This window comes from Salmo trutta, chromosome 33 (genome assembly GCF_901001165.1).
Source record: "Salmo trutta chromosome 33, fSalTru1.1, whole genome shotgun sequence".
Lineage (NCBI taxonomy): Eukaryota > Metazoa > Chordata > Actinopteri > Salmoniformes > Salmonidae > Salmo > Salmo trutta.
Window position 1 is genome coordinate 2,778,161 of NC_042989.1, and position 24,395 is coordinate 2,802,555.

General features: G+C 43.7%; 1 protein-coding gene across 3 annotated transcripts in view; it reads right to left on the bottom strand.

Moving 5' to 3' along the window:
• The window catches only part of efcab11 (EF-hand calcium binding domain 11), a 93,435-nt gene that overhangs the window by 64,460 nt on the left and 4,580 nt on the right, over positions 1-24,395 (bottom strand). Inside the window, exons 2-4 of one of the 3 annotated variants that reach the window (XM_029729397.1) lie at positions 10,536-10,631; positions 7,718-7,766; positions 4,786-4,887 (exon numbers count right to left, since the gene is read on the bottom strand). In XM_029729397.1, coding sequence (XP_029585257.1) covers positions 4,786-4,887; positions 7,718-7,766; positions 10,536-10,631 — 247 coding nt within the window. The remainder of the gene's footprint in view (positions 1-4,785; positions 4,888-7,717; positions 7,767-10,535; positions 10,632-24,395) is intronic. The other 2 variants (XM_029729399.1, XM_029729398.1) reach the window with 2 other exon arrangements.

The following is a 24,395-nucleotide window of genomic DNA, read 5'->3' on the forward strand; positions in this document are numbered from 1 at the left end:
ACTGAGCTGTAGTCAATGAACAGCATTCTCACGTAGGTGTTCCTTTTGTCCAGGTGGGAAAAGGCAGTGTGGAGTGCAATAAGAGATTGTGTCATCTGTGGATATGTTGGGGCAGCATGTGAATTGAAGTGGGTCTGGGGTGTCTGGGATGATGACGTTGATGTGAGCCATGACCATCCTTTCAAAGCATTTTATGGCTATAGATATGAGTGCTACGGGACAATAATCATTTAGACATGTTGCCTTGGTTTTGTGGGGCACAGGGACTATGATAGTTTGCTTGAAACATGTAGATATTAGACTGGGTCAGGCAGAGGTTGAAAATGTCAGTGAAGACACCTGACAGTTGGTCCGCGCGTGCTCGGAGTATGCGTCCTGGTAATCTGTCTGGCTCTGTGGCCTTGTGAATGTTAAGCTGTTTAAAAAGGTCTCACACCGGCTACAGAGAGCGTGATCACACAATCATCCAGAACAGCTGATGCTCTCATGCATGGTTCAGTGTTTTCCTCAAAGCGAGCATAGAAGGCATTTAGCTCATCTGGTAGGTTTGCGTCACTGCGCAGCTCGCAGCTGGGTTTCCCTTTGTAATCCGTGATAGTTTGCAAGCCCTGCCACATTCGACGAGCGTCAGAGCTGGTGTAGTAGGATTTGATCTTAGGCCTGTATTGACACTTTGCCTGTTTTATGGTTTGTCAGAGGGCATAGCGGGATTTCTTATAAGCGTCCAAATTTGTGTCCCGCTTCTTGAAAGCGGCAGCTCTACCCTTTAGATCAGTGTGGATGTTGCCTGTAATCCATGGCTTTTGGTTAGTACGTGCGGTCACAGCGGGAATGACGTAGTCAATGCACTTATTAATGAAGCCGGTGACTGATGTGGTAAACTACTCAATGCCATCGGATGAATCCCGGAACATATTCCAATCTGTGCTAGCGAAACAGTCCTGAAGCTTAGTGTCCGCTTCATCTGACTACTTCCATATTGAGCGCATCACTGGTACTTCCTGTTTGAGTTTTTGATTGTAAACAGGAATTAAGAGGATGGAGATATGGTCAGATTTGCCAAATGGAGGGTGAGGGAGAGCTTTGTATGCATCTCTGTGGTTAGCTTAGTATTGTGGAGTAACTACAATGTTGTTGATCCATCCTCAGTTTCCACCTATTACAGCCATGATACTGTAAACTGTTTTAAAGTCACCATTGGCCTCATGGTGAAATCTCTGAGCGGTTTCCTTCCTCTCCGGCAACTGAGTTAGGAAGGACGCCTGTATCTTTGTAGTGACTGGGTGTATTGATACACCATGCAAAGTGTAATGAATAACTTTACAATGCTCAAAGGGAATAGGTGCCCTTTTCTGCGAGGCAAGGGGTGTGAATACTTTATGAAGGCATATAAAGTTATAATACTGAGGCACATACATACATGATGAGTGGGTGTGTATATACAGTATATAAACTCAGCAAAATAAGAAATGTCCTCTCTTGTCAACTGTGTTTATTTTCAGCAAACTTAACATGTGTAAATATTTGTATGAACATAAGAGTCAACATCTGAGACATAAACTGAAGAAGTTCCACAGACATGTGACTAACAGAAAATTAATAATGTGTCCCTGAACAAAGGGGGGGGGGGGGGGGGGGTCAAAATCAAAAGTAACAGTCAGTATCTGGTGTGTCCACCAGCTGCATTAAGTACTGCAGTGCATCTCCTCCTCATGGACTGCACCAGATTTGCCAGTTCTTGCTGTGAGATGTTACCCCACTCTTCCACCAAGGCACCTGCAAGTTCCCGGACATTTCTGGGGAATGGCCCTAGCCCTCACCCTCCGATCCAACAGGTCCCAGACGTGCTCAATGGGATTGAGATCCGGGCTCTTCGCTGGCCATGGAAGAACACTGACATTCCTGTCTTGTAGTAAATCACGCACAGAACGAGCAGTATGGCTGGTGGCATTGTCATGCTGGAGGGTCATTTCAGGATGAGCCTGCAGGAAGGGTACCACATGAGGGAGGAGGATGTCTTTCCTGTAACACACAGCGTTGAGATGGCCTGCAATGACAAAAAGCTCAGTCCGATGATGCTGTGACACACCGCCCCAGACCATGTCGGACCCTACACCTCCAAATCGAAGGATTATGCGTTCCTGGTGTAACTCAGGCAGTTGTTGTTGCCATCCTGTACCTGTACCTGTCCCGCAGGTGTGATGTTCGGATGTACAGATCATGTGAAGGTGTTGTTACACGTGGTCTGCCACTGTGAGGACGATCAGCTGTCCGTCCTGTCTCCCTGTCTTAGGCGTTTTACAGTAAGGACATTGCAATTTATTGCCCTGGCCACATCTGCAGTCCTCATGCCTCCTCGCAGCATGCCTAAGGCACATTCACGCAGATGAGCAGGGACCCTGGGAATCTTTCTTTTGGTCTTTTTCAGAGTCAGTTAAAAGGCCTCTTTAGTGTCCTAAGTTTTTATAACTGTGACCTTAATTGCCTACCGTCTGTAAGCTGTTAGTGTCTTAACGACCGTTCCACAGGAGCATGTCCATTAATTGTTTAAGGTTCATTGAACAAGCATGGGAAACAGTGTTTAAACCCTTTACAATGAAGACCTGTGAAGTTATTTGGATTTTTCAAAATTATCTTTGAAAGACAGGGTCCTGAAAAAGGGACGTTTCTTTTTTTGCTGAGTTTGTGTGTGAACACACTATTATTCCAGACCCCAATTATTATCATGCTGTTGTCAAAAGAGCCAATTAACTATTAATGCAATCGAGCAGTGTCATGAATCACACACACGCAGTGCGCGCGCGCGCACACACACACACACACACACACACACACACACACACACACACACACACGTGTGCGCGGTGCGCACACACAGACACAGTGTCTAGCATCACACCATAAAACATGCTTTGAGGATGCAGTTTCAGGCAGCCATTAAAGAAACCAGCCTGTCACACACAAAGGTCTTCGTCTGTAATGGCGGGTGAGAGGGTTAATGAAGACAGTCCCTGGGCCATTTACTACAGAGTTAATCATCACAGTCACCTGACACACACACTCCCCTGCGGATATAAAACTCTGCCAAAAAAATTTAAATTAGTGAATTATACTCATGCTTTCCAATGGAACACCCAGAAAACAACTGTCGGAACAAAGAGCAAGAATGATCTTCTACAGAGCGCGCACACGCACACACACACACACACACACACACACACACACCGGAGGATTAATTTCAGTGTTCTGTTTTTCAGTTTAGATACAAAGGGAACTATTTGCAGAGGAAGTGTGTGTGTGTGTGTGTGTGTGTGTGTGTGTGTGTGTGTACAGCGCATTCGGAAAGTATTCAGAACCCTTGACTTTCCACATTTTGTTACATTACATCACATGGTTATTGTAAAATTTAATAAGGCTGCCACTCAAGGCTTGTCCCAAGTCCCTGCATTGTCTTGGATGTGTGCTTAGGGTTGTTGGAAGGTGAACATTCGCCCCAGTCTGAGGTACTGAACACTCTGGAGCAGGTTTTCATCAAGGATCTCTCTGAACATTGCTCCGTTCATCTTCGCCTCGATTCTGACTAGTCTCCCAGTCCATGCCGCTGAAAAACATCCCCACAGCATGATACTGCCACCACCATGCTTCACCGTAGGGATGGTGCCAGGTTCCCTACAGACATGACGCTTGGCATTCAGGCAAAAGTGTTACATTTTGCCTGAATCAGAGAATCTGATTTGTCATGGTCTGAGAGTCTTTAGGGGCTTTTGGCAAACTCAAAGCGGGCTGCCATGTGCCTTTTACTGGAGGAGTGGCTTCCGTCTGGCCACTCTACCATAAAGGCCTTATTGGTGAAGTGCTGCAGAGATGGTTGTCCTTCGAGAAGGTTCTCCCATCTCCACAGAGGAACTCTAGAGCTCTGTCAGAGTGACCATCGGGTCTTGGTCACCCCCCTGACCAAGGCCCTTATCCCCCGATTGTTCAGTTTGGCCGGGCGGCCAGCTCTAGGAAGATTCTTGGTGGTTCCAAACTTCATCCATTTAAGAATGATGGAAGCCACTGTGTCCTTGGGAATATTCAATGCTGCAGAAATTTGTTCGTGCCCTTCCCTAGATCTGTGCCTCGACAGGATTGTGTCTACGGACAATTCTGCCGACCTCATGGCTTGGGTTTTGCTCTGACATGCACTGTCAACTGTGAGACCTTATATAGACAGGTGTGTGCCTTTCCAAATCATGTCCAATCAATTGAATTTGCCACAGGTGGACTCCCAAGCTGTAGAAGCATCTCAAGGATGATCAATGGAAAACAGGATGGACCGGAGTTCAATTTCGAGTCTCATAGCAAAGGGTCTGAATACTTATGTAAATAAGGTATATGTTTTTCATTTTCTATACATCTGCAAAAAATTCTAAAAGCCTGTTTTCACTTTGTCATTATGGGGTATTGTGTGTAGATTGGTGAGGAAAAACATGTATTTAATCAATTGTAGAATAAGGCTGTATTGTAACAAAATGTGGAAAAAGTCAAGGGGTCTGAATACTTTCAGAAGGCACTGTGTGTGTGTGTGTGTGTGTGTGTGTGTGTGTGTGTGTGTGTGTGTGTGCGCACGTGAAGGCCTAGAGCACCCTCTTCTGGCGAAAGAAAAGCCAAAGCGTATGGGCAACAAAGAAAGAAAGGGGGATAGAGAGAAGGGGTGGAGATAGAGGTGGATAGATGGAGGAACAGAGAATGAGTGATAGAGAAATGGGAGTAAGAGAGAGATGGAGGGGGGTGTACAGTACATACAGTTCACATCAAAGGTGTTGAAGATCTGTCTGGTTTTCTGGTAGTGGTCATCTGATGACAACTTCCTCCCCATGAGACACGCAAACATCTCTATACACACCCCTAGAGAGAGATTGGGGGGGGGGGGGTGATGGAAAGAGAAAGAGGGAGATAAATAAAGAGAGTCTTCCTTTACATGGTGGTAACAGTAACAAACATATCACCTTACAAATGCACGCACACATACAAATGTGAGTGTCTGGCTATGAATGAAAGCGTGCTGTGTGGGGGCTTCTTCAGCACAAGTCTCAAGAAAAAAAGCCAGAGCTGGGGAGAATAGAGCGAGCGAGAGAGAGAGCGAGCGCAAAAGAGGGAGAACTGGAAAGAGCAGTGCCAAGCTTTCACAGGAAGGGAAGAATAGAGGTGTGTTTGGATTAGGGAGGGTGTCGTGTGTGTGTGTTTTGAATCTGATTCTGTTAGCCGCACGGTGGCCCCTACCAAAGATCTGTGACTATGACTGACCACATGGCAAGCGTACCCAGCAACCGTGCCTAGCTAACAGAGTACTTCACGCACGCGGGTCTCCCCCAGACCAACGTCTTGACCATTAGACCAAGATGAAATTATTTTGTGCTGAGGGGGACACTGATTTTGAAGTTGCAGGCAGGGCTACCTCATCACAAGACCATGAGCCTGACTCATGTCCCCTATACTTAGAACACCAGTTAGGGGTGAGAGAGAGAGAAGGGGAGGTGGAGGCTAAAACTTCCTACAGGACTTCCTATAGGGATAGATAGATTTATTTGACAATTTCAAACAATACAACCACTCAGAGGACAACACAAGAAAAGTTTGAAAACGTATTTCCAAATAAACATAATAGTCCTAGGCTAGACAGTAGACCTAACCTAGTAGGCATACTCGGGTTCCACATGTAACACAACAATGCATAATACAACACTGTCATAGGCTAGAGCAGGACTCCCTTAGTAGATAAGCCATCTCAGGCTCCTAAACGGAGTTAGATGATGCTCGTATCTCGCAAAAGGTTAATAGCTCGAAAGTGTTCGGGTAAGAATAGTAATGGTAGTAATGGTAAACAAAAACAGTTAAGATTTCATTGGCAGCTCATAAACCTTTAGCTAAACTGTTTCTCAGCTAGCTCAGTCAATAGATATAGCTTGTCAGCTGTAATCTGCAAATTGTGATTTAAAGCAGAGCTAACGTTAACATTCTAAAGCTAACTGCTGTTTATCCAGTTAGCTAGTGTTACTAGCTAGCCAGCCAGTGTGCCATAGCATAGTGCTAGTAGCCTAGAGTTGATAGGTTCCTTACTTTAGCAACACCACAAAAAAATATATGGCAAAAATTGAAGGCACTATGTGTCTGCTTATTGTGTCGTAGCACATAAGCATGCAACCTAAGATCAGGGCAGGCGGAATCGATCAGGGCAGGCGGAATCGATCAGGGCAGGCGGAATTGATCAGGGCAGGCGGAATCTTGCCCAAGGCCTCTGTTTAACCCCTATGAGGGGCTGTGCTTTAAATGATCCACAGAGAGACAGTCTAGCCAAGCCCACACCCACACTGCCTGGCCCCCTTCACTCTTAGCCAGCCACACACATTCTCGATCTCTCCCTCTAGTTAGCCACCCACTCGGTCTCTTCCCACCATCACCACCAATTTACTAATCATACCACATCCAGAGGAGCTGTTTAATTCATTGCTCTCTCTCTATTCCGCTCTTTTCCCACTCTCTCCCAGACAAATTTAACGGATGGTGAAATATTTAATTGCATCAACCATGCCACTATCTAAATTCTTTCTCTCTTCCCTCCCTATTTCCCGTCACCCCCCTTACCCTCAATCCCCTCCCTCGTTTTCTCTCTCTCTCTTACTGGGCAATGTACAGATTAAAATTTTGCTCCTGGCTTTAAAAACAAAAGAGAAATGACTTCCTAATCTTTAACCGTTTAACATCTTCCTTCAATAGCCCCGTATCTGTCTAGTCAGCCACCTTCTCATCTCCACTCTCTCTATCCCCCTCCCATCTGCATGTCAAGAAGCCCCCAGTTAAAGCGTTGGCCGCATGTCGTCACAATAACAATTACACCGCACCGCAAGCCTTTTGTGAGGCATTCTTTTAATTACTGGAAATGTGTAAAACGATTACACCCAATCTAAATCAAGCGTTCCCTCTTGTTTTATCTCGTTTCTTTCCATTTCACCAGGATGGATTGGAATGATACACTGAATAGGTTGCTTTGTTTGGTTTTGTCTTCCACCATCCCATTTTAAATGAAGATAGCGGCTAAATGCTGCGCGGTGGATGTTTTGCTGTGTGTGTGTGTGTGTGTGTGTGCTTACACATCAGCATGGGTCCCCCTACTTTGCGTCTCAGTTGGAGGGCTGCCTGTCGTGGCCATAAGTGGTACTGTGATGAACAGCGTATGAAACTGTAATGACGTCTAAACTGCGGGCACGCTATAAATTAATCTAAAAAAGCCATTGAGGCTGTCAGAGGATAGCTGCAGGCAGGCACTCGTGTATGTCTGTGTGTGAGTGAGTGAGAGAGAGAGGTTGAGCCACTCGTTCTCAAATTAAATACGGTCTGCGATGGCTGTTCAGAGGCTATGTCCTGTGGCTATATCTTCCACTTGTTCATTAACACACACACACACACACACACACACACACACACACGGAGTGCTCCCGTTCAGCACGACTGGATGTGGGAAGATTGAGTCACTATCATATTTACATAAATCGACACATCAAGGATATACAGTATGAGCTAAAATTGCAGATGGTGTACATATTTTCTCATTTCTGAGTGCTCGTATGACACACACAGACAGAGACAGACAGACACACAGTAATATGTACTCATTCTGTCACAACAGCATTGTGCTTGTTGGAGAACTGAGAACGGTTCCTGGTCCGGTCAGACTTACCTGGTGAATCTTTTGCCTGGGCTTGATCCATTAACATGTTGGTTTCAGACTGCAACATACAAGCACAAGGAAATTAAAGACTGACCCGATAGATGGCTGAGGAAATGTCATCCATTTGAATTTAAGTGATAGAAAAATTATTAACAGATCCCATTTGATATTTATCAGTGTAGTTTTTGTGAGGTGATTACCATGCAAATTAGCTAGGTCACAAAGAAAGGTTAGAAAATACTTTTTAGATAAAACAGTACAACGGCCCCATCTTGTGGAATGAAATGAGCATTGCTTCACTGCTCCTCAAATTCAACTTGAACGAGGCTGGATACAACCACACAACTGTAGCTCTGGTCCATTGCGTGACACGAGGCAACTCGTTGTCTTCGTGCGATGGACCAGAGCTAGCACAACTGTACATGGGGTCTATACGGTATGAAAGTGGTATTTCCGGTTGTGTCGTTTTGTAGGCTAAGAATTGTCTTAACATTTTCATCGTCAAATTCATGAAACCACAGTCATATAAGATATATATAAAAATGTATACGTGTTACCATATGCCGGTTTTCAACGTAGTTGATGGCCAAGAAGCATGAAGCCAAAAAGGTACAGTACCACTGTTTCATTAGAACTACAACTCCCACCAGCCGTCTCACTTTCGATACCTTAACGGTCTACAAAAAGTATATATATATTCATTTTTTTCAAAAAAGTACTGGCTGGCAATGTAAAGTAAAAAAATCTAACACACACCAAACGGCATCTAACTAACGGGTTCTTACCGGCATGCTATCAAGTCTGCAGCTGTGGCAACCCAATGAGCACTGGTTACCTTTTTCGCACAGGGACCTTTGTTAGCAAGGTTCTGTCACCCCCATAGTGAAGAACGCTGTTGTTTTGATGCGTGGCTACCCTACGTAGCTACAGTGGCATGATCTTATCTTGTGCACCTGCTTGATGATGGCTAACGTTAGCTAGCTAACTGATTAGCTAGATTGATCAATGACAACCCGGGGCGTAGGTTTAACTACTTTTAATAACTAGATACATCAGCTAGCAATACAACAGTGTGTAGCCATGTAAGGCACACTATCAACAACTACTGTCTGGGTGGCGCATTGTATTATGGTAGCGCAGTCTTTGTTATTAACACACTACATACTACCTACCTTGTTTTTCTAGCTAGCCACATACTTGTTGTTTATACCTTATTTAAACTGGCTGACTTGCTATCTAAAATGAGAATGTATTAACAAGTTGGTTAAAGTCTATACAATATAAAACCACATAGCCAAGTAGAGCAACACAACGTCATTTGTCACTATGGGGGCCACGGAACTTTGCTAACAAAGGGCCCCATGCGAAAAGGGTAGCCCATACACATTGGGTTGCCACACAGGAGTTCAACTTTCAGTAATGTGTCTTACTCCTTGAGCATCAAATATGTTGATAGAAGCCATCGGATATGAACAAATCAATACACAAATATAATTGTCTCTCTCTCTTATACGACTGCACTTTCATGAGTTTGATTATATAAGCTTGAAGCTCATTCAAAAACAATACAGGATGTGGGAAGGATTAAGTGAGGGAGAAAGAATGGAGCTAAGAACGAACGGTACAAACCAACGTCTACCGAATACAAGCCTAGTATTTTCACTTATGAATCAACAACAGGAGTGCTGGTTACAAGCTCCTCTCCTGAAAACCCCGAGATGGAGGCGGTTAGTGAGAACTCTGAAATCAAACCTGACAAAAGTGAGGAAGTACCTGCAGCGACAGGTTGGTTGAAGATTTCCAAGATTCACCACAACGATCAGGACAATGCCAGAGATGTTTGAGCCAGTGGGAGTAATATATGTGGGGAAAGTGGATTCATGTCTTTTGGCTGACCCATTTGTGGTATTTTGCTGGGTGGAGGGAAAAGCTGGATATTGTTAACTCGCGTGAGACTGAAGAGACTGTTTACCTGATAAAGTCATACTAGGATATGTCAGGTACCCAGTAAGAGCTTTTTTCCCCCCCAAACCCACTACAGTGTTTCAGGTGCCAAGCTTATGGTCATGTTGCACCAGAATGTAGGAGAAAGATTTTGAGGATTGAGAAGTGTGCATGAGGGCATGGGACAAAGGAGTGTGTAGTTTCGGTGGTAGAAGTGTGTTTTAATTGTGGGGGTGAATTGTGTTTCAATTCTGGGGGTGACCATGTTGCTGGGGATCAGAAATGTCCTGTGCGACAGACAGGTTGAGGTTGCCAGGGTGAGAGCAGTGCAGAAAGTGTCATATGCTGAAACAGTAAGGGAAGTAGAGGATGGTGGGCAAAGGGTGAGGGAACCTGAGAGGATCCCTGTGAGCAGCAGGCCAGTACAAAGTGAACAGAACAATTTGTGGTTTAAGGAGGTTTGCTTCTTGGAGTTTATTGCTTTGGTCATTAATTGTACCGCACAGATGGAAAGGAAATCCCAGAAGATTTGTCTGGTAGTAGCAGCAGCAGCAGAGAAGTGTTTGTGTGTCAGAGATTTTAGTGCAGAGGAACTACAGGGGGTTTGAGAGAAGGGGCCAAAGTAGTGGGTAGAAGTGGGAAGTTTGTTGGGGATAGTGGTGTATATCTAGGGTTAGATGGTGGTGCCATTTCTTTTTTCCCCATTTGTGAACAAATCGTGCACCCTTTCAGTTTGTTTGCCAGCTCATAGAAGTGGTAGGATAAGAAAAGCAACTACTTCCAAATGGATATGGCCTCAATGGCGCTGCCCATGCTCTCAGATGCCATAACGGAACAGATACAATGGCTATCTAAGTCTATGATACCATCTAGTTTCCACTACCTTTGATGGTTTATATCCAAACAGCATGACCACCGCCATTTTTAAGTCTTCTCTGTTCAGGTAGCCTTTCTTCTCCGTGTCACACAGCTCATAAACCTTTGGAGGAAATACATTGTCATGTTACAAAAAAAAGTCTACCTTGTAGGGGCGAGAGAGGGGGATGGGGTGAAATCAATGACACACACACACACACACATACATACATATGATTTATATATACTGAGTGTACAAAACATTAGAAACACCTTCCTAATATTGAGTTGCACGCCCTTTTGCACTCAGAACAGCCGTAATTTGCCGGGGCATGGACTACAAGGAGTCGAAAGCATTCCACTGGGATAATGGCCCATGTTGACTCCAATGCTTCCCACAGTTCTGTCAAGTTGTCTGGATGTCCTTGGGTTGTTGACAATTCTTGATACACACGGGAAACAGTTGAGCGTGAAAAACCAAGCAGCATTGCAGTTCTTGACAACCTCAAACCGGTGCCCCTGGCACCTACTACCATACCCCATTCAAAAGTCATTAAAAGAATTGCCCATTCACCCTCTGAATGGCTGGCACACACACGCACACACACGCACACACACACACACACACACGTCTCAATTGTCTCAAATCCTGTTTTAACCGGTCTCCTTCCCTTCATTTATACTGACTGAAGTGGATTTAACAGGTGACATCAATAAAGGATCATAGCTTTCACCTGGTCAGTCTATGTCATGGAAAGAACAGGTGATCCAAATGTTTTGTACACTCAGTGTATACAGATCATTGGGTGTAATCCAAAGTCTGCCCTTACGAAAAAAAGACTGCAGTCAGAGTGCAGTATAAATGCAGTATGCCGAAAATACTGCGTCCAAAATATTTTTTTTACTGCAGTAATTTTAATTTTAAAGTATAACTGCAGTTACATGTAATGATGATTAATTCTGCAATTACTGCGTCCAAAATACCATAGTCGATAGCAATTACTGCACTTTTACTGCTGTTTCAAAACCGCAATATTTTTCTGCAAGGGTGGCGGCAGTAGGTTATAGTAATAAGGGACTAAAGGAGCCTAACATTGCTCGTTATAGTCCAAGTACCTTACATGTTCTGTTTAAAGACGAAATTGCTCTGGAAGCCAAAACAGCCAAATACTCCATCTAAATGTGATTCGATTCTCAACTGCGGTACGGTTCTAGAAACATAAATCCCTCTACCCTCATATCAAATCAAAATGATTTCACAAATGCAAAAAATACACACTTACTGTACACTGTTTTAACTGGTTTGAAACACAGTTGCAGCCAATGTTCCCTCTACTAGCAAAGAATATGAACAAATGTGCACATTTGGCTACATGAGGCTCTCGCTTTGATCTCAAAACAAGCGCATATACTCAACCACTCATGCTGTAAACACAGTCCAGTTCAAAGTGAATGGCACAGATCCATATATTGCAATGGTCTATTTGCATATAGGGATACTGCAGCTCTGATTGGTTATGCCACACTAGTTGGTAGAGTATGGGCTGAGTCGTGCATGTCAATGTAATACAATCCTACTCCGGTGTGTTCCGCCTACAAGAAAATCTCTTTCATAGTTAGTTTTGCAGTTTGTTTTGGTATGTTGCATTGAAAGTGGCTAATATTGGCAATTTCCACAGTTGAAGGAAACATTGATAGTGTTAACTAAAAGGGGAAAACTAGAAAGTCGAGTGTAGTTCAATCTCGTGCTTCTCTGTGTGGGCTAATATTTCTTCTGCGCGGCAGTCCCGGGGAGCTGCGCAGCTTAGATGGAACATTGGTTGCAACTGACAGTATGCTTCAGTGACAAGTTTTGTTGAGTCTGTCCGACCTCTTCCGTTTACATACTGGAGTTCGGAGATGCAGATAGAGTGGACTACCTGTGCTAATTAGTGGTCTTCCGTCTGTTTTCTGTAAACAAGCACTGTAACATATGGCTTTGCGGGAACCCTAACCCTATAAAGATGTGTAGTCATTAAACTTGATCATTATTTCACGCTGATATGAAAGACACGTTCCTTATGTTTCCAAAACCGTACCGCAAGCGATGCGTGTTAAAAAGGAAAGATTCACCCATTTTGAATGTTATATTGTTTTTGTGCATCACTTAGCAGTTCTTTATTTAATTTTGGTACTTTTATCCCCAATTTCGAAATATCCAATTGGTAGTTACAGTCTTGTCCCATCACTGCAATTCACGTTTGGACTCCGGAGAGGCAAAGGTTGAGAGCCATGCATCCTCCGAAACACGACCTTGCCAAGCTCCACTGCGTCTTGACACACTTCTCGCTTAACCCGGAAGCCAGCCATACCAACGTGTTGGAGGATACATCGTACAACTGGCGACCGAAGTCACCGGCCCACCACAAGGAGGTCGCTAGAGCGCGATGGGAGAAGGACATCCCATCCGGCCAAACCCTCCCCTAACCTGGATGACGCTGGGCCAATTGTACAACGCCTCATGGGTCTCCCGGTCGCAGCCGGCTGCGACATAGCCTGGGATCGAACCCGGGTCTGTAGTGATGCCTCTAGCACTGCCATGCAGTGCTTTAATCCGCTGCGCAACTCGGGAGGCTCTGAGCGATGTTCGATCAATTACCGGGGTCATTTCATGTTTATCTGAGCTATTGCTGTTCAAGCAGGCAAATATTTGTCCGGGTATGAGGTAGCATTGCGATAAAGTCACTCACCACACTTGAAGTTAATAGGAATACGACTTTTCAATCGTGAAAACATCTATCACACATGTCAGATTTCAATAGTGTCCGATGTCATAACACGAGAGGTTGTCTTCTCTCGAATGAGTCATATTTTTGCCATATTCCTACCTTGAGAAATGTGTAATTTAAAAAATATATAGTTCAAATATTAAATGTTATTCAACACTGTAAAATCTAAAATTACATCATAGGAATTTGATGGATTTTTCCTTTAACGCTTAAAGCAAGCTTTGGAGCTCTTACCAAAACTCGGTCAGAAATATGGGGCAAAACAGACAGGGTTGGCTTATATTGTTGATAACATGTCAAAAAAATAAAAGACATGGTATCAGGAACAAGATGAAATGAGTCACTTACGTTTACCCACATGGCAGTTTGTCAATGTTGCTAGCTATCTGTCCATCCACAATTACAACAATATACAGACTTCTGCCCCATTGAAAGGTGCACTAGTGATGTTACGTTTGATACTGGACCTCTGAGGCATGCGAAATCGCTAAGCAGTTAAATTCGAAGCACTGTGCCGATGCGTATCACTTTATCAAAAGCGTAGTTTGATCAAGTGATTTTTCAAACCGTGTGTTTGCAAAACATGAGATCCCACTGAATTTGCCATGGTTCCAGTGCTTTCTTCGATTCCAAGCTGGTTTCAAACACCGACCTTTACTGGACAATGTACTTATTTTTTTGTATTGTATTTACTATGGATCCCCATTAGCTGTGTCCGACAAAATTAAGGCAGTTATACAATTTAAAAAAAACAACTTTACAATACATTCATCACAGAATTCACAACACAAAGTGTGTGCCCTCAGGCCCATACTCCACAACGCAATATCCGTGTGTATAGTGCGCATGTTATCGTGTATGTATGCATGCATGCATGCATGCATCTGTGCCTATGTTTGTGTTACTTAACAGTCCCCACTGTTCCATAAGGTGTATTTTTACTTGCTTTTAAAATCTGATTCTACTGCTTGCATCAGTTACCTGATGTGGAATAGAGTTCCATGTAGTCATGGGTCTATGTAGTACTGTGCGCCTCCCATAGTCTTCTGGACTTGGGGACTGTGAAGAGACCTCTGGTGGCATGCATGGGTGTCCAAGCTGTGTGCTAGTATTTTAAACAGACAGCTCGGTACCTTCAGCTTGTCAACACCTCTTACAAAAACAAGTAATGAGGAAGTCAATATCTCTCACTTTGAGCCATGAGAGATTGACATGCATGTCATTAATGTTAGCTCTCCCTGTCCTTTTAAGGGCCAGCCGTGCTGCCCTGTTCTGAGCCAAATGCAATTTTCCAAAGTCCCTCTTTGTGGCACCTGGCCACACGACTGAACAGTAGTCCAGGTGCGACAAAACCAGGGCTTGTAGGAGGTGCCTTGTTGATAGTGTAGTTAAGAATGCAGAGCATTATGGATGGACTTCTCCCCATCTTAGCTACTACCGTACCGTATCAATATGTTTTGACCATGATGGTTGACAAAATGTTTTATTTGACATTTATTTAACCCTGGAGGCTAGTAAAAAACAATCTCTCATTTACAACTGCAACCTGGCCAAGATAACGCAAAGCAGTGCGACACAAACAACAGAGTTACACATGGAATAAACAAACATAGTCAATAATACAGTAGAAAAAGTCTTTATACAGTGTGTGCAAATGAGGTAGGATAAGGGAGGTAAGGCAATAAATAGGCCGTAGTGGTGAAATAATTACAGTATAGCAATTAAACACTGGAGTGATAGATGTGCAGAGGATGAATGTGCAAGTAGAGATACTGGGGTGCAAAGGAGCAAAATAAATAAATAAAACAGTATGGGCTATGTGCAGGTGCAGTGATCTGTGAGCTGCTCCGACAGCTGGTGCTCGAAGTTAGTGAGGGAGATATGAGTCTCCAGCTTCAGTGATTTTTGCAGTTCGTTCCAGTCATTGGCAGCAGAGAACTGGAAGGAATGGCAGCCAAAGGAGGAATTGGCTTTGGGGGTGACCAGTGAGATATACCTGCTGGAGCGCATGCTACGAGCGGGTGCTGCTATGGTGACCAGTGAGCTGAGATAAGGCGGGGCTTTACCTAGCAGAGACTTGTAGATAACCTGTAGCCAGTGGGTTTGGCGACGAATATGAAGCGAGGGCAAACCAACGAGAGCGTACAGGTCGCAGTGGTGGGTAGTGTATGGGGCTTTGGTTACAAAACGGATGGCACTGTGATAGACTGCATCCAATTTGTTGAGTAGAGTGGTTGGAGGCTATTTTATAGATGACATCGCCGAAGTCGAGGATCGGTAGGATGGTCAGTTTTACGAGGGTGTTTGGCAGCATGAGTCTAGGGTTACTCCAAGCAGTTTTAGACACCTCAACTTGCTCAATTTCCACATTATTCATTACGAGATGTAGTTGAGGTTTAGCGTTAAGTGAATGATTTGTCCCAAATACAATGCTTTTAGTTTTGGAAATATTTAGGACTAACTTATTCCTTGCTACCCATTACGAATCTAATTGTAGCTCTTTGTTAAGTGTTGCAGTCATTTCAGTCGTTGTAGTGGCTGGTGTGTATAGTGTTGAGTCATCCACATACATAGACACACCGGCCTTACTCAAAGCCAGTGGCATGTCGTTAGTAAAGATTGAAAAAAGCCGGGGGCCTAAACAGCTACACTGGGGAATTCCTGCTTCTACCTGGATTATGTTTGAGAGGCTTCCCTTAAAGAACACCCTCTGTGTTCTGTTAGACAAGTAACTCTATATCCACATTATAGCAGGGGGTGTAAAGCTATAACACAAGTTTTCCAGCAGCAGACTATGATCGATAATGTCAAAAGCCGCACTGAAGTCTAAACAAGACAGCCCCCACAATAATTTTATCATCAAGTTCTCAGAGCCAATCATCAGACATTTGTGTAAGTGCCGTGCTTGTTGAGTGTCCTTCGTGCTGAAAGTTGTTTGATCATATACAAAAGTTTATTACCGGTTGGTAACAGACTGATTGGTCTGCTATTTGAGCCAGTAAAGGGGGCTTTAGTATTCTTGGGTAGCGGAATGACTTTAGCTTCCCTCCAGACCTGAGGGCACACACTTTCTAGTAGGCTTAAATTGAAGATGTGGCAATATCATCCGCTATTATCCTCAGTCATTTTCCATTCAGATTGGCAGACCCCGGTGGCTTGTCATTGTTGATAGACAATTTGTTTCACCTCTTCCACACTGACTTTATGAAATTCAAAAGTACAATTCTTGTCTTTCATAATTTGGTCAGATATACTTGCATGTGTAGTGTCAGCGTTTGTTGCTGGCATGTCATCCCTAACGTTTATCTTGCCAATGAAAAAGTCATTAAAGAAGTTGGCAATATCAGTGGGTTTTGTGATGAATGAGCCATCTGATTTAATGAATGATGAGTTGGCTTTTTTCCCAAAATTTCATTTAAGGTGCTCCAAAGCTTTTTACTATCATTAATCTTTGTTTCATAGAAAAGTTTGTTTATTTAGCTTAGTCACATGATTTCTTCATTTGCAGTATGTTTGCCAATCAGTTGGGCTGCCAGACTTATCTGCCATACCTTTTGCCTCATCCCTCAACCATACAATTTTTCCAATTCCTCATCAATCCAAGGGGATTTAATAGTTTTTACAGTCATTTTCTAAATGGGTACGTGCTTATTACTAACTGGAATAAGCAATTTCATAAAATGTGTCAAGTGCAGTGTCTGTTTGCTCCTCATTACAGACCACAGACCAGCAAATATTATTTACAGCATCACCATATGAATCACTACAAAACGTATTGTATGACCTATTATACACTATGTTAGGGCCCTTCTTTGGAACTTTGGTTTTCCTAGATATGGCCACTATACTGTGATCACTACATCCTATGGATTTGGATACCACTTTAAAGCAAATGTCTGCAGCATTAGTAAGATGTGATCAATACATGTTGATGATTTCATTCCTGTGCTGTTTGTAAATACCCTGGTAGGTTGACTGACAACCTGAATCAGGTTGCAGGCACTGGTTACATTTAAGTTTTTTTTCTTGAGTGGGCGGCTTGATGAGAGCCAGTCAATATTTAAAATCACCCAGAAAATATACTTCTCTGTTGATACATTACACATACACACACACACACACACACACACACACACACACACAGCCAATTCCCCTACATTTAATACAGCATTATGACGACTCATTGTCACAATGGTAGGGATTAACTGAGCTGGTCTTGGGTCATTGATAAGTCGTTTCAACGCAGCCTTGAAATGTGTGGACAGAGTCCAGGAGCCAAGATGATTTGGATGGACTCCGTCATTCCTGTAGAGTATCTTCTGTTTCCAGAAGGTGTCAAAGTTATCAATAAAAGTGACTCCAGCAGAGCTACAGTAGTCTTTTAGCCAGATGTGTAAGGCCAGTAGCCTGCTGAATCTTTCACACCCGTGTCCCAACGATGGTACTGGACCTGAAATAATTGGCAGTTTTTGGAGTCTTAATGCTAAAAATCAGTTCTTTAAAATCCATTTTCAGATGTTCCGAGAAAGCCCTCCTGATGTCGTTTGACCCCACATGGACTACGACAGTGTCCAACAGGGTTTTTGCCTTTGGAACCGAGATGTTTCTCACCATAGAGCTGCCTATGATGACAGCTGGCGATGTTAAATGGGCCGGTCTCTCAGGCAGCCTCACGGTCTGATGAGGGTGGGAGCACCGAGGATCTGAACCCGAGGTAGAAGATACCGGAGAGGGAGACAGAACAGAGGACGAAGACGGGTACCTCCGGATCCGATCTTGAATGGGAAGCCCCGAAGGAAGAAGGCACTGGAACCTCAGGATCCAGGGCAGCAAAGCTGTTTCTGGTCGGTGTCAGGTTCGGGCTCAACATCTTCAAGGAGACCCCCATTGCCAGAGGACGCTGTCTTCGATGTCCACGGCAAGTGACATATCTCCATGGCTAGTTGGTTGGGTCGGGAACAGCTCCGTTCTCCAGGGAAAGGGGAGACCCCTTTGGAGATGGAACCTTGCTGAGCAGCGGCCAGTTGGCTGTGGAGAGCTAACGCAGCGGCAACACTTCCACCAGACCAGAGCGGGGTCCGGCTACTGGGGTGGAAGAAAAAGTAGGCGGGCGTGGATTCCCCAGTAGCTTGTGTAGGTTTGCTACTTGCTTGCTAAGAGTAGCTACTTCACCCCTGTAGTCCTCCGCAACCAAGCAGTTGCTACATTGAAAGTCAGCACCGTCCACATTGCTTTTTTCAGGGACAAAGTAAACACCGCTCCTGCAGCGCTGGAAACGTTCGATAGCAACCTCCATTTGAGACCGCTGAGCCAGCTAGGCTAGCTGGGCTTCCGTGTCTCTCCCCCTCTGCGGAATCTGGAGGAATCCCGGGACAGACAGCAGCGCACACAGTACCTAAGCCCAGAGCCGCAGGTTCCAAAATGAAAGTATATAAAAACACTGTCAGCTTTACAAAAACAATAAGCCGAGGTCTCTTGTTCAGCGTTCAACAACAAACATGCGTTGCGCTCAGATGACGTCACTTACAGTGGGGGGAAAAAGTATTTGATCCCCTGCTGATTTTGTACGTTTGACAAAGAAAGGATCAGTCTATAATTTTAATGGTAGGTTTATTTGAACAGTGAGAGACAGAATAACAAAAATATCCAGAAAAACGCATGTCAAAAATGTTATAAATTGATTTGCATTTTAATGAGGGAAATAAGTATTTGACCCCCTCTCAATCAGAAAGATTTCTGGCTCCCAGGTGTCTTTTATACAGGTAACGAGCTGAGATTAGGAGCACACTCTTAAAGGGAGTGCTCCTAACCGCAGCTTGTTACCTGTAAAAAAGACACCTGTCCACAGAAGCAATCAATCAGATTCCAAACTCTCCACCATGGCCAAGACCAAAGAGCTCTCCAAGGATGTCAGGGACAAGATTGTAGACCTACACAAGGCTGGAATGGGCTACAAGACCATCGTCAAGCAGCTTGGTGAGAAGGTGACAACATTTGGTGCGATTATTCGCAAATGGAAGAAACACAAAAGAACTGTCAATATCCCTCGACCTGATGCTCCATGCAAGATCTCACCTCGTGGAGTTGCAATGATCATGAGAACGGTGAGGAATCAGCCCAGAACTACACGGGAGGATCTTGTCAATGATCTCAAGGCAGCTGGGACCAGTGTCACCAAGAAAACAATTGGTAACACACTACGCCATGAAGGACTGCAATCCTGCAGCGCCCGCAAGGTCCCCCTGCTCAAGAATACATATACATGCCCGTCTGAAGTTTGCCAACGAACATCTGAATGACCCAGAGGACAACTGGTGAAAGTTGTGGTCAGATGAGACCAAAATGGAGCTCTTTGACATCCACTCAACTCGCCGGCCGTGTTTGGAGGAGGAGGAATGCTGCCTATGACCCCAAGAACGCCATCTCCACTGTCAAACATGGAGGTGGAAACATTATGCTTTGGGGATGTTTTTCTGCTAAGGGGACAGGACATCTTCACCGCATCAAATGGACGATGGACAGGGCCATGTACCGTCAAATCTTGGGTGAGAACCTCCTTCCCTCAGCCAGGGCATTGAAAATGGGTCGTGGATGGGTATTCCAGCATGACAATGACCCAAAACACACGGCCAAGGCAACAAAGGAGTGGCTCAAGAAGAAGCACATTAACCTCTCTAGGGTAGGTGGCACCAAATCGTCCCACCTACGTAACAGCCAGTGGAATCCTGTGGCGCGTTATTCAAATACCTTAGAAATGCTATTACTTCAATTTCTCAAACATATGACTATTTTACAGCATTTTAAGGTCCTGGAGTGACCTAGCCAGTCTCCAGACCTTAATCCCATAGAAAATCTGTGGAGGGAGCTGAAGGTTCGAGTTGCCAAACGTCAGCCTTGAAACCTTAATGACTTGGAGAAGATCTGCAAAGAGGAGTGGGCCAAATTCCTCCTGAGATATGTGCAAACCTGGCGGCCAACTACAAGAAACGTCTGACCTCTGTGATTGCCAACAAGGGTTTTGCCACAAAGTACTAAATCATGTTTTGCAGAAGGGTCAAATACTTATTTCCCTCATTAAAATGTAAATCATTTAATAACATTTTTTACATGCGTTTTTCTGGATTTTTTTGTTGTTATTCTGTCTCTCACTGTTCAAATAAACCTATTATTAAAATTATAGACTGATCATTTCTTTGTAAGTGGGCAAACGTACAAAATCAGCAGGGGATCAAATACTTCCCCCCCTGCCCACTGTACAAATATACACTGAAGCAAAATAAAAAAATAAAAAAACGCAACATACAAAGTGTTGGTCCCATGTTTCATGAGTTGAACTAAAAGATCCAAGAAATTTTCCATACACAAAAACCTTCTCTCCAATTTTGTGCACAAAATGTGTTTACACCCCTGTTAGTGAGCATTTCTCCTTTGCCAAAATAATCCATCCAATTGACAGGTGAGGCATATCAATAAGCTGATTAAACAGCATGGTCATTACACAGGTGCAACTTGTGCTGGGGACAATAATAGGCCACTATAAAATGTGCAGTTGTCACGCAAAACAATGCCACAGATGTCTCAAGTTAATGGAGTGTGCAATTGGAATGCTGACTGCATGAGTCAGAGAATGGAATGTTAAATTCTCTACCATGAGCCGCCTCCAATGTCATTTTAGAGAATTTGGCAGTACGTCCAACAGGCCGCACATCCGCAGACCCCGTGTATGGTGTTGTGTGGGCAAACGGTTTGCTGATGTCAACGTTGTGAACCGAGTGCCCCATGGTGGCAGTGGTTATGGTATGGGCAGGCAGGCATAAACTATGCACAACAAACACAATTGCATTTTAGCGATTGTGATTTTAATACACAGAGATAACGTGACGAGATCCTGAGGCCCATTGTTGTGCCATTCATCCGCCGCCATCAACTCATGTTTCAGCATGATAATGCACGGCCCCATGTCACAAGGATCTAAACACAATTCCTGAGTGCTGAAAATGTCCCAGTTTTTCCATGGCCTGCATACTTGGACATGTCAACCATTGAGCATGTTTGGGATGCTCTGGATCAACTTGTACGATAGCGTGTTCCAGTTACCGCCAATATGCAGCAACTTCGCACAGCCACTGAACAGGAGCGGGAAAACATTCCACATTCAAAAACCTGACCAACTCTATGTGAAGGAGATGTGTCACGCTGCATGACGCAAATGTTGGTCACACCAGCTACAGCCTTTTTTTGATACACACCACTACTTTGTTTTTTTAAGTTATCTGTATTCCTAGTCATGTGAAATCCATAGATTAGGACCTAATGAATGCATTTCAATTGACTGATTTCCTTACAGTTGAAGTCGGAAGTTTAAATACACCTTAGCCAAATACATTTAAACTCAGTTTCTCACAATTCCCGACATTTAATCCTAGTAAAAATTCCCTGTTTTAGGTCAGTTAGATCACCGCTTTATTTTAAGAATGTGAAATGTCAGTATAATAGTAGAGAGAATGATTAATTTCAGCTTTTATTTCTTTAATCACATTCCCAGTGAGTCAGAAGTTTACATACACTCAATTAGTATTTGGTAGCATTGCCTTTAAATTGTTTAACTTGGGTCCAACGTTTTGGGTAGCCTTCCACAAGCTTCCCACAATAAGTTGGGTGAATTTTGGCCCATTCCTCCTGACAGAGTTGGTGTAACTGAGTCAGGTTTGTAGGCCTCCTTCTGCCCACAAATGTTCTATAGGATTGAGGTCAGGGCTTTGTGATGGCCACTCCAATACCTTGACTTTGTTGTCCTTAAGCCATTTTGCCACAACTTTGGAAGTATTGTCATGACGTTGCCCTCTTTGGGTACAGTGAGCCCTATTCCCCCTCCCTCTGCACCATCCCCCTCTCTCTGTCTCTCCTACACCCAGGCTGCTGCGACCTCAGGTTGTAAATTCCTGGAGGAAAATCCTGCCTCATGGCCAGACAGTATAGAGAGAGAGAGAGAGAGTTTTCATAGAAAACAAAGGAATTTCTTCCACCTCACAGAACTTGACAACCAAACAATATTCATGTTCTGGAGAAGGTATAAAAGATCGGTGAAGAATCCAGCTACGAACTGGCCCATTTGGTACAATTTTGTGAAACTCACGAGACAATACAGCCACATTACCATAATACTGTTGATAGAAAAGTCTCAGTTATCAGGCTTACATCTAATTGTTGTATAGAATGAATGAGTAAAGATGGAACTATTTGTGAAATTATGTAATGTGATTTTAGACTGTTTAATGAAAGAAACTCCAATTCCCTTTGGGGTTTAACTGAGTCAGAGGACCGCCCATGAGCACAGTTCTGATCTGGCGTCATGGGACAGCCCTTTTCTATGTTCCGAATAAAACCCCCACCTGGGTTTCCCCACTCCAGACCGAGCTTACCTCAATTACGAGAGGGCTAAGGGTTGAGACGAGACCAGTACCTCTATCACAGAGGGAAATAAGGTTTGAGTAGATTGCTGAATCTTTTAACCATCCCATGTGGTTAACCTCTTAGACTATCGATACCGACAGAATAAGAACAAGTCTTTGATATTAATTACTAGTCTGCAGCTAGGAATTCGGTATCATTGAACGCGAAGACCGACAACCGCCGAAACATCTATTCTATAACGACATGAATGAATGTTACTCTGAACTATCCATTCTAACCACAACAGAGGGAGAGAGGGCGGACACTCTCTCCAACAGAAACAAACTTTAACAGAGATCCCGATGACACACTGAGCGTAAATATATTGATTGCAATTATTCCCTAATGAGTGAGCGTTCATGTGGAAAGGATTAGCATTTCAATTGTTATAATTAACAACTTTGTAGTGTCTCTTATCAGTCCCTCTGTCTATCAAGCCGCCATGCCGGTTTAGCCCACTAGGGCACATTCCCCTATCATTTCTTTGTAACCATATCTACTTTGTTTGTGTTATGCATTTCTGTGAGTACTTAGTTCGTAAATAAATGATTTTAAGACAATTGATGTATGGATGACTCATAGTGAAGACTGGGTTCGTGCAGATAACCAACAATTTACGACGTTTGGAATGAGACTGACGTGAGGTAAAGATTACGTCATTAATCAAAAGACCAATTGATCAGATATTAAAATATCTGAAAGTTATATTAGGAAAATTATAACTTTGTAACCTGAATATTTTCCTTGGTTCCCCGACTTCCTAGTTAATTACAGTTACATGATTAAGAAGTTTAATCACGTAATAGAGACTTTTTGATAAAGATTAATCTTCAGTTTAATGATGCCAAAGACACGATAGTATGCTTGCGGTCCTTGTCCATTTGGAAGACACATTTGCGACCAAGCTTTAACTTCCTGACAGATGTCTTGAGATATTTTTTCAATATAGCCACATAATTTTCCTTCCTCCTAATGCAATCTATTTTGTGAAGTGCACCAGTCCCTCCTGCAGCAAAGCACCCCCACAACATGATGCTGACACCCCCGTGCTTCACGGTTGGGATGGTGCCCTTCGGCTTGCAAGCCTCCCCCTTTTTCCTCCAAACATAACGATGGTCGATATGGCCAAACAGTTCTATTTTTGTTTCATCAGACAAGAGAACATTTCTCCAAAAAGAACGATCTTTGTCCCCATGTGCAGTTGCAAACCGTAGTCTGTCTTTTTTATGGCGGTTTTAGAACAGGGGCTTCTTCCTTGCTGAGTGGCCTTTCAGGTTATGTCGATATAGGACTCTTTCTACTGTGGATATAGATACTTTTGTACCCGTTTCCTCCAGCATCTTCACAAGGTCCTTTGCTGTTGTTCTGGGATTGATTTGCACTTTTCGCACCAAAGTATGTTCATCTCTAGGAGACAGAACGAGTCTCCTTCCTGAGCGGTATGACAGCTGCATGGTCCCATGGTGTTTATACTTGCGTACTATTGTTTGTACAGATGAACGTGGTACCTTCAGGCGTTTGGAAATTGCTCTCAAGGATGAACCAGACTTGTGGAGGTCTACAATATTTTTTCTGAAGTCTTAGCTGCTTTCTTTTGATTTTCCCATGATGTCAAGCAAAGAGGCACTGAGTTTGAAGGTAGGCCTTGAAATACATCCACAGGTACA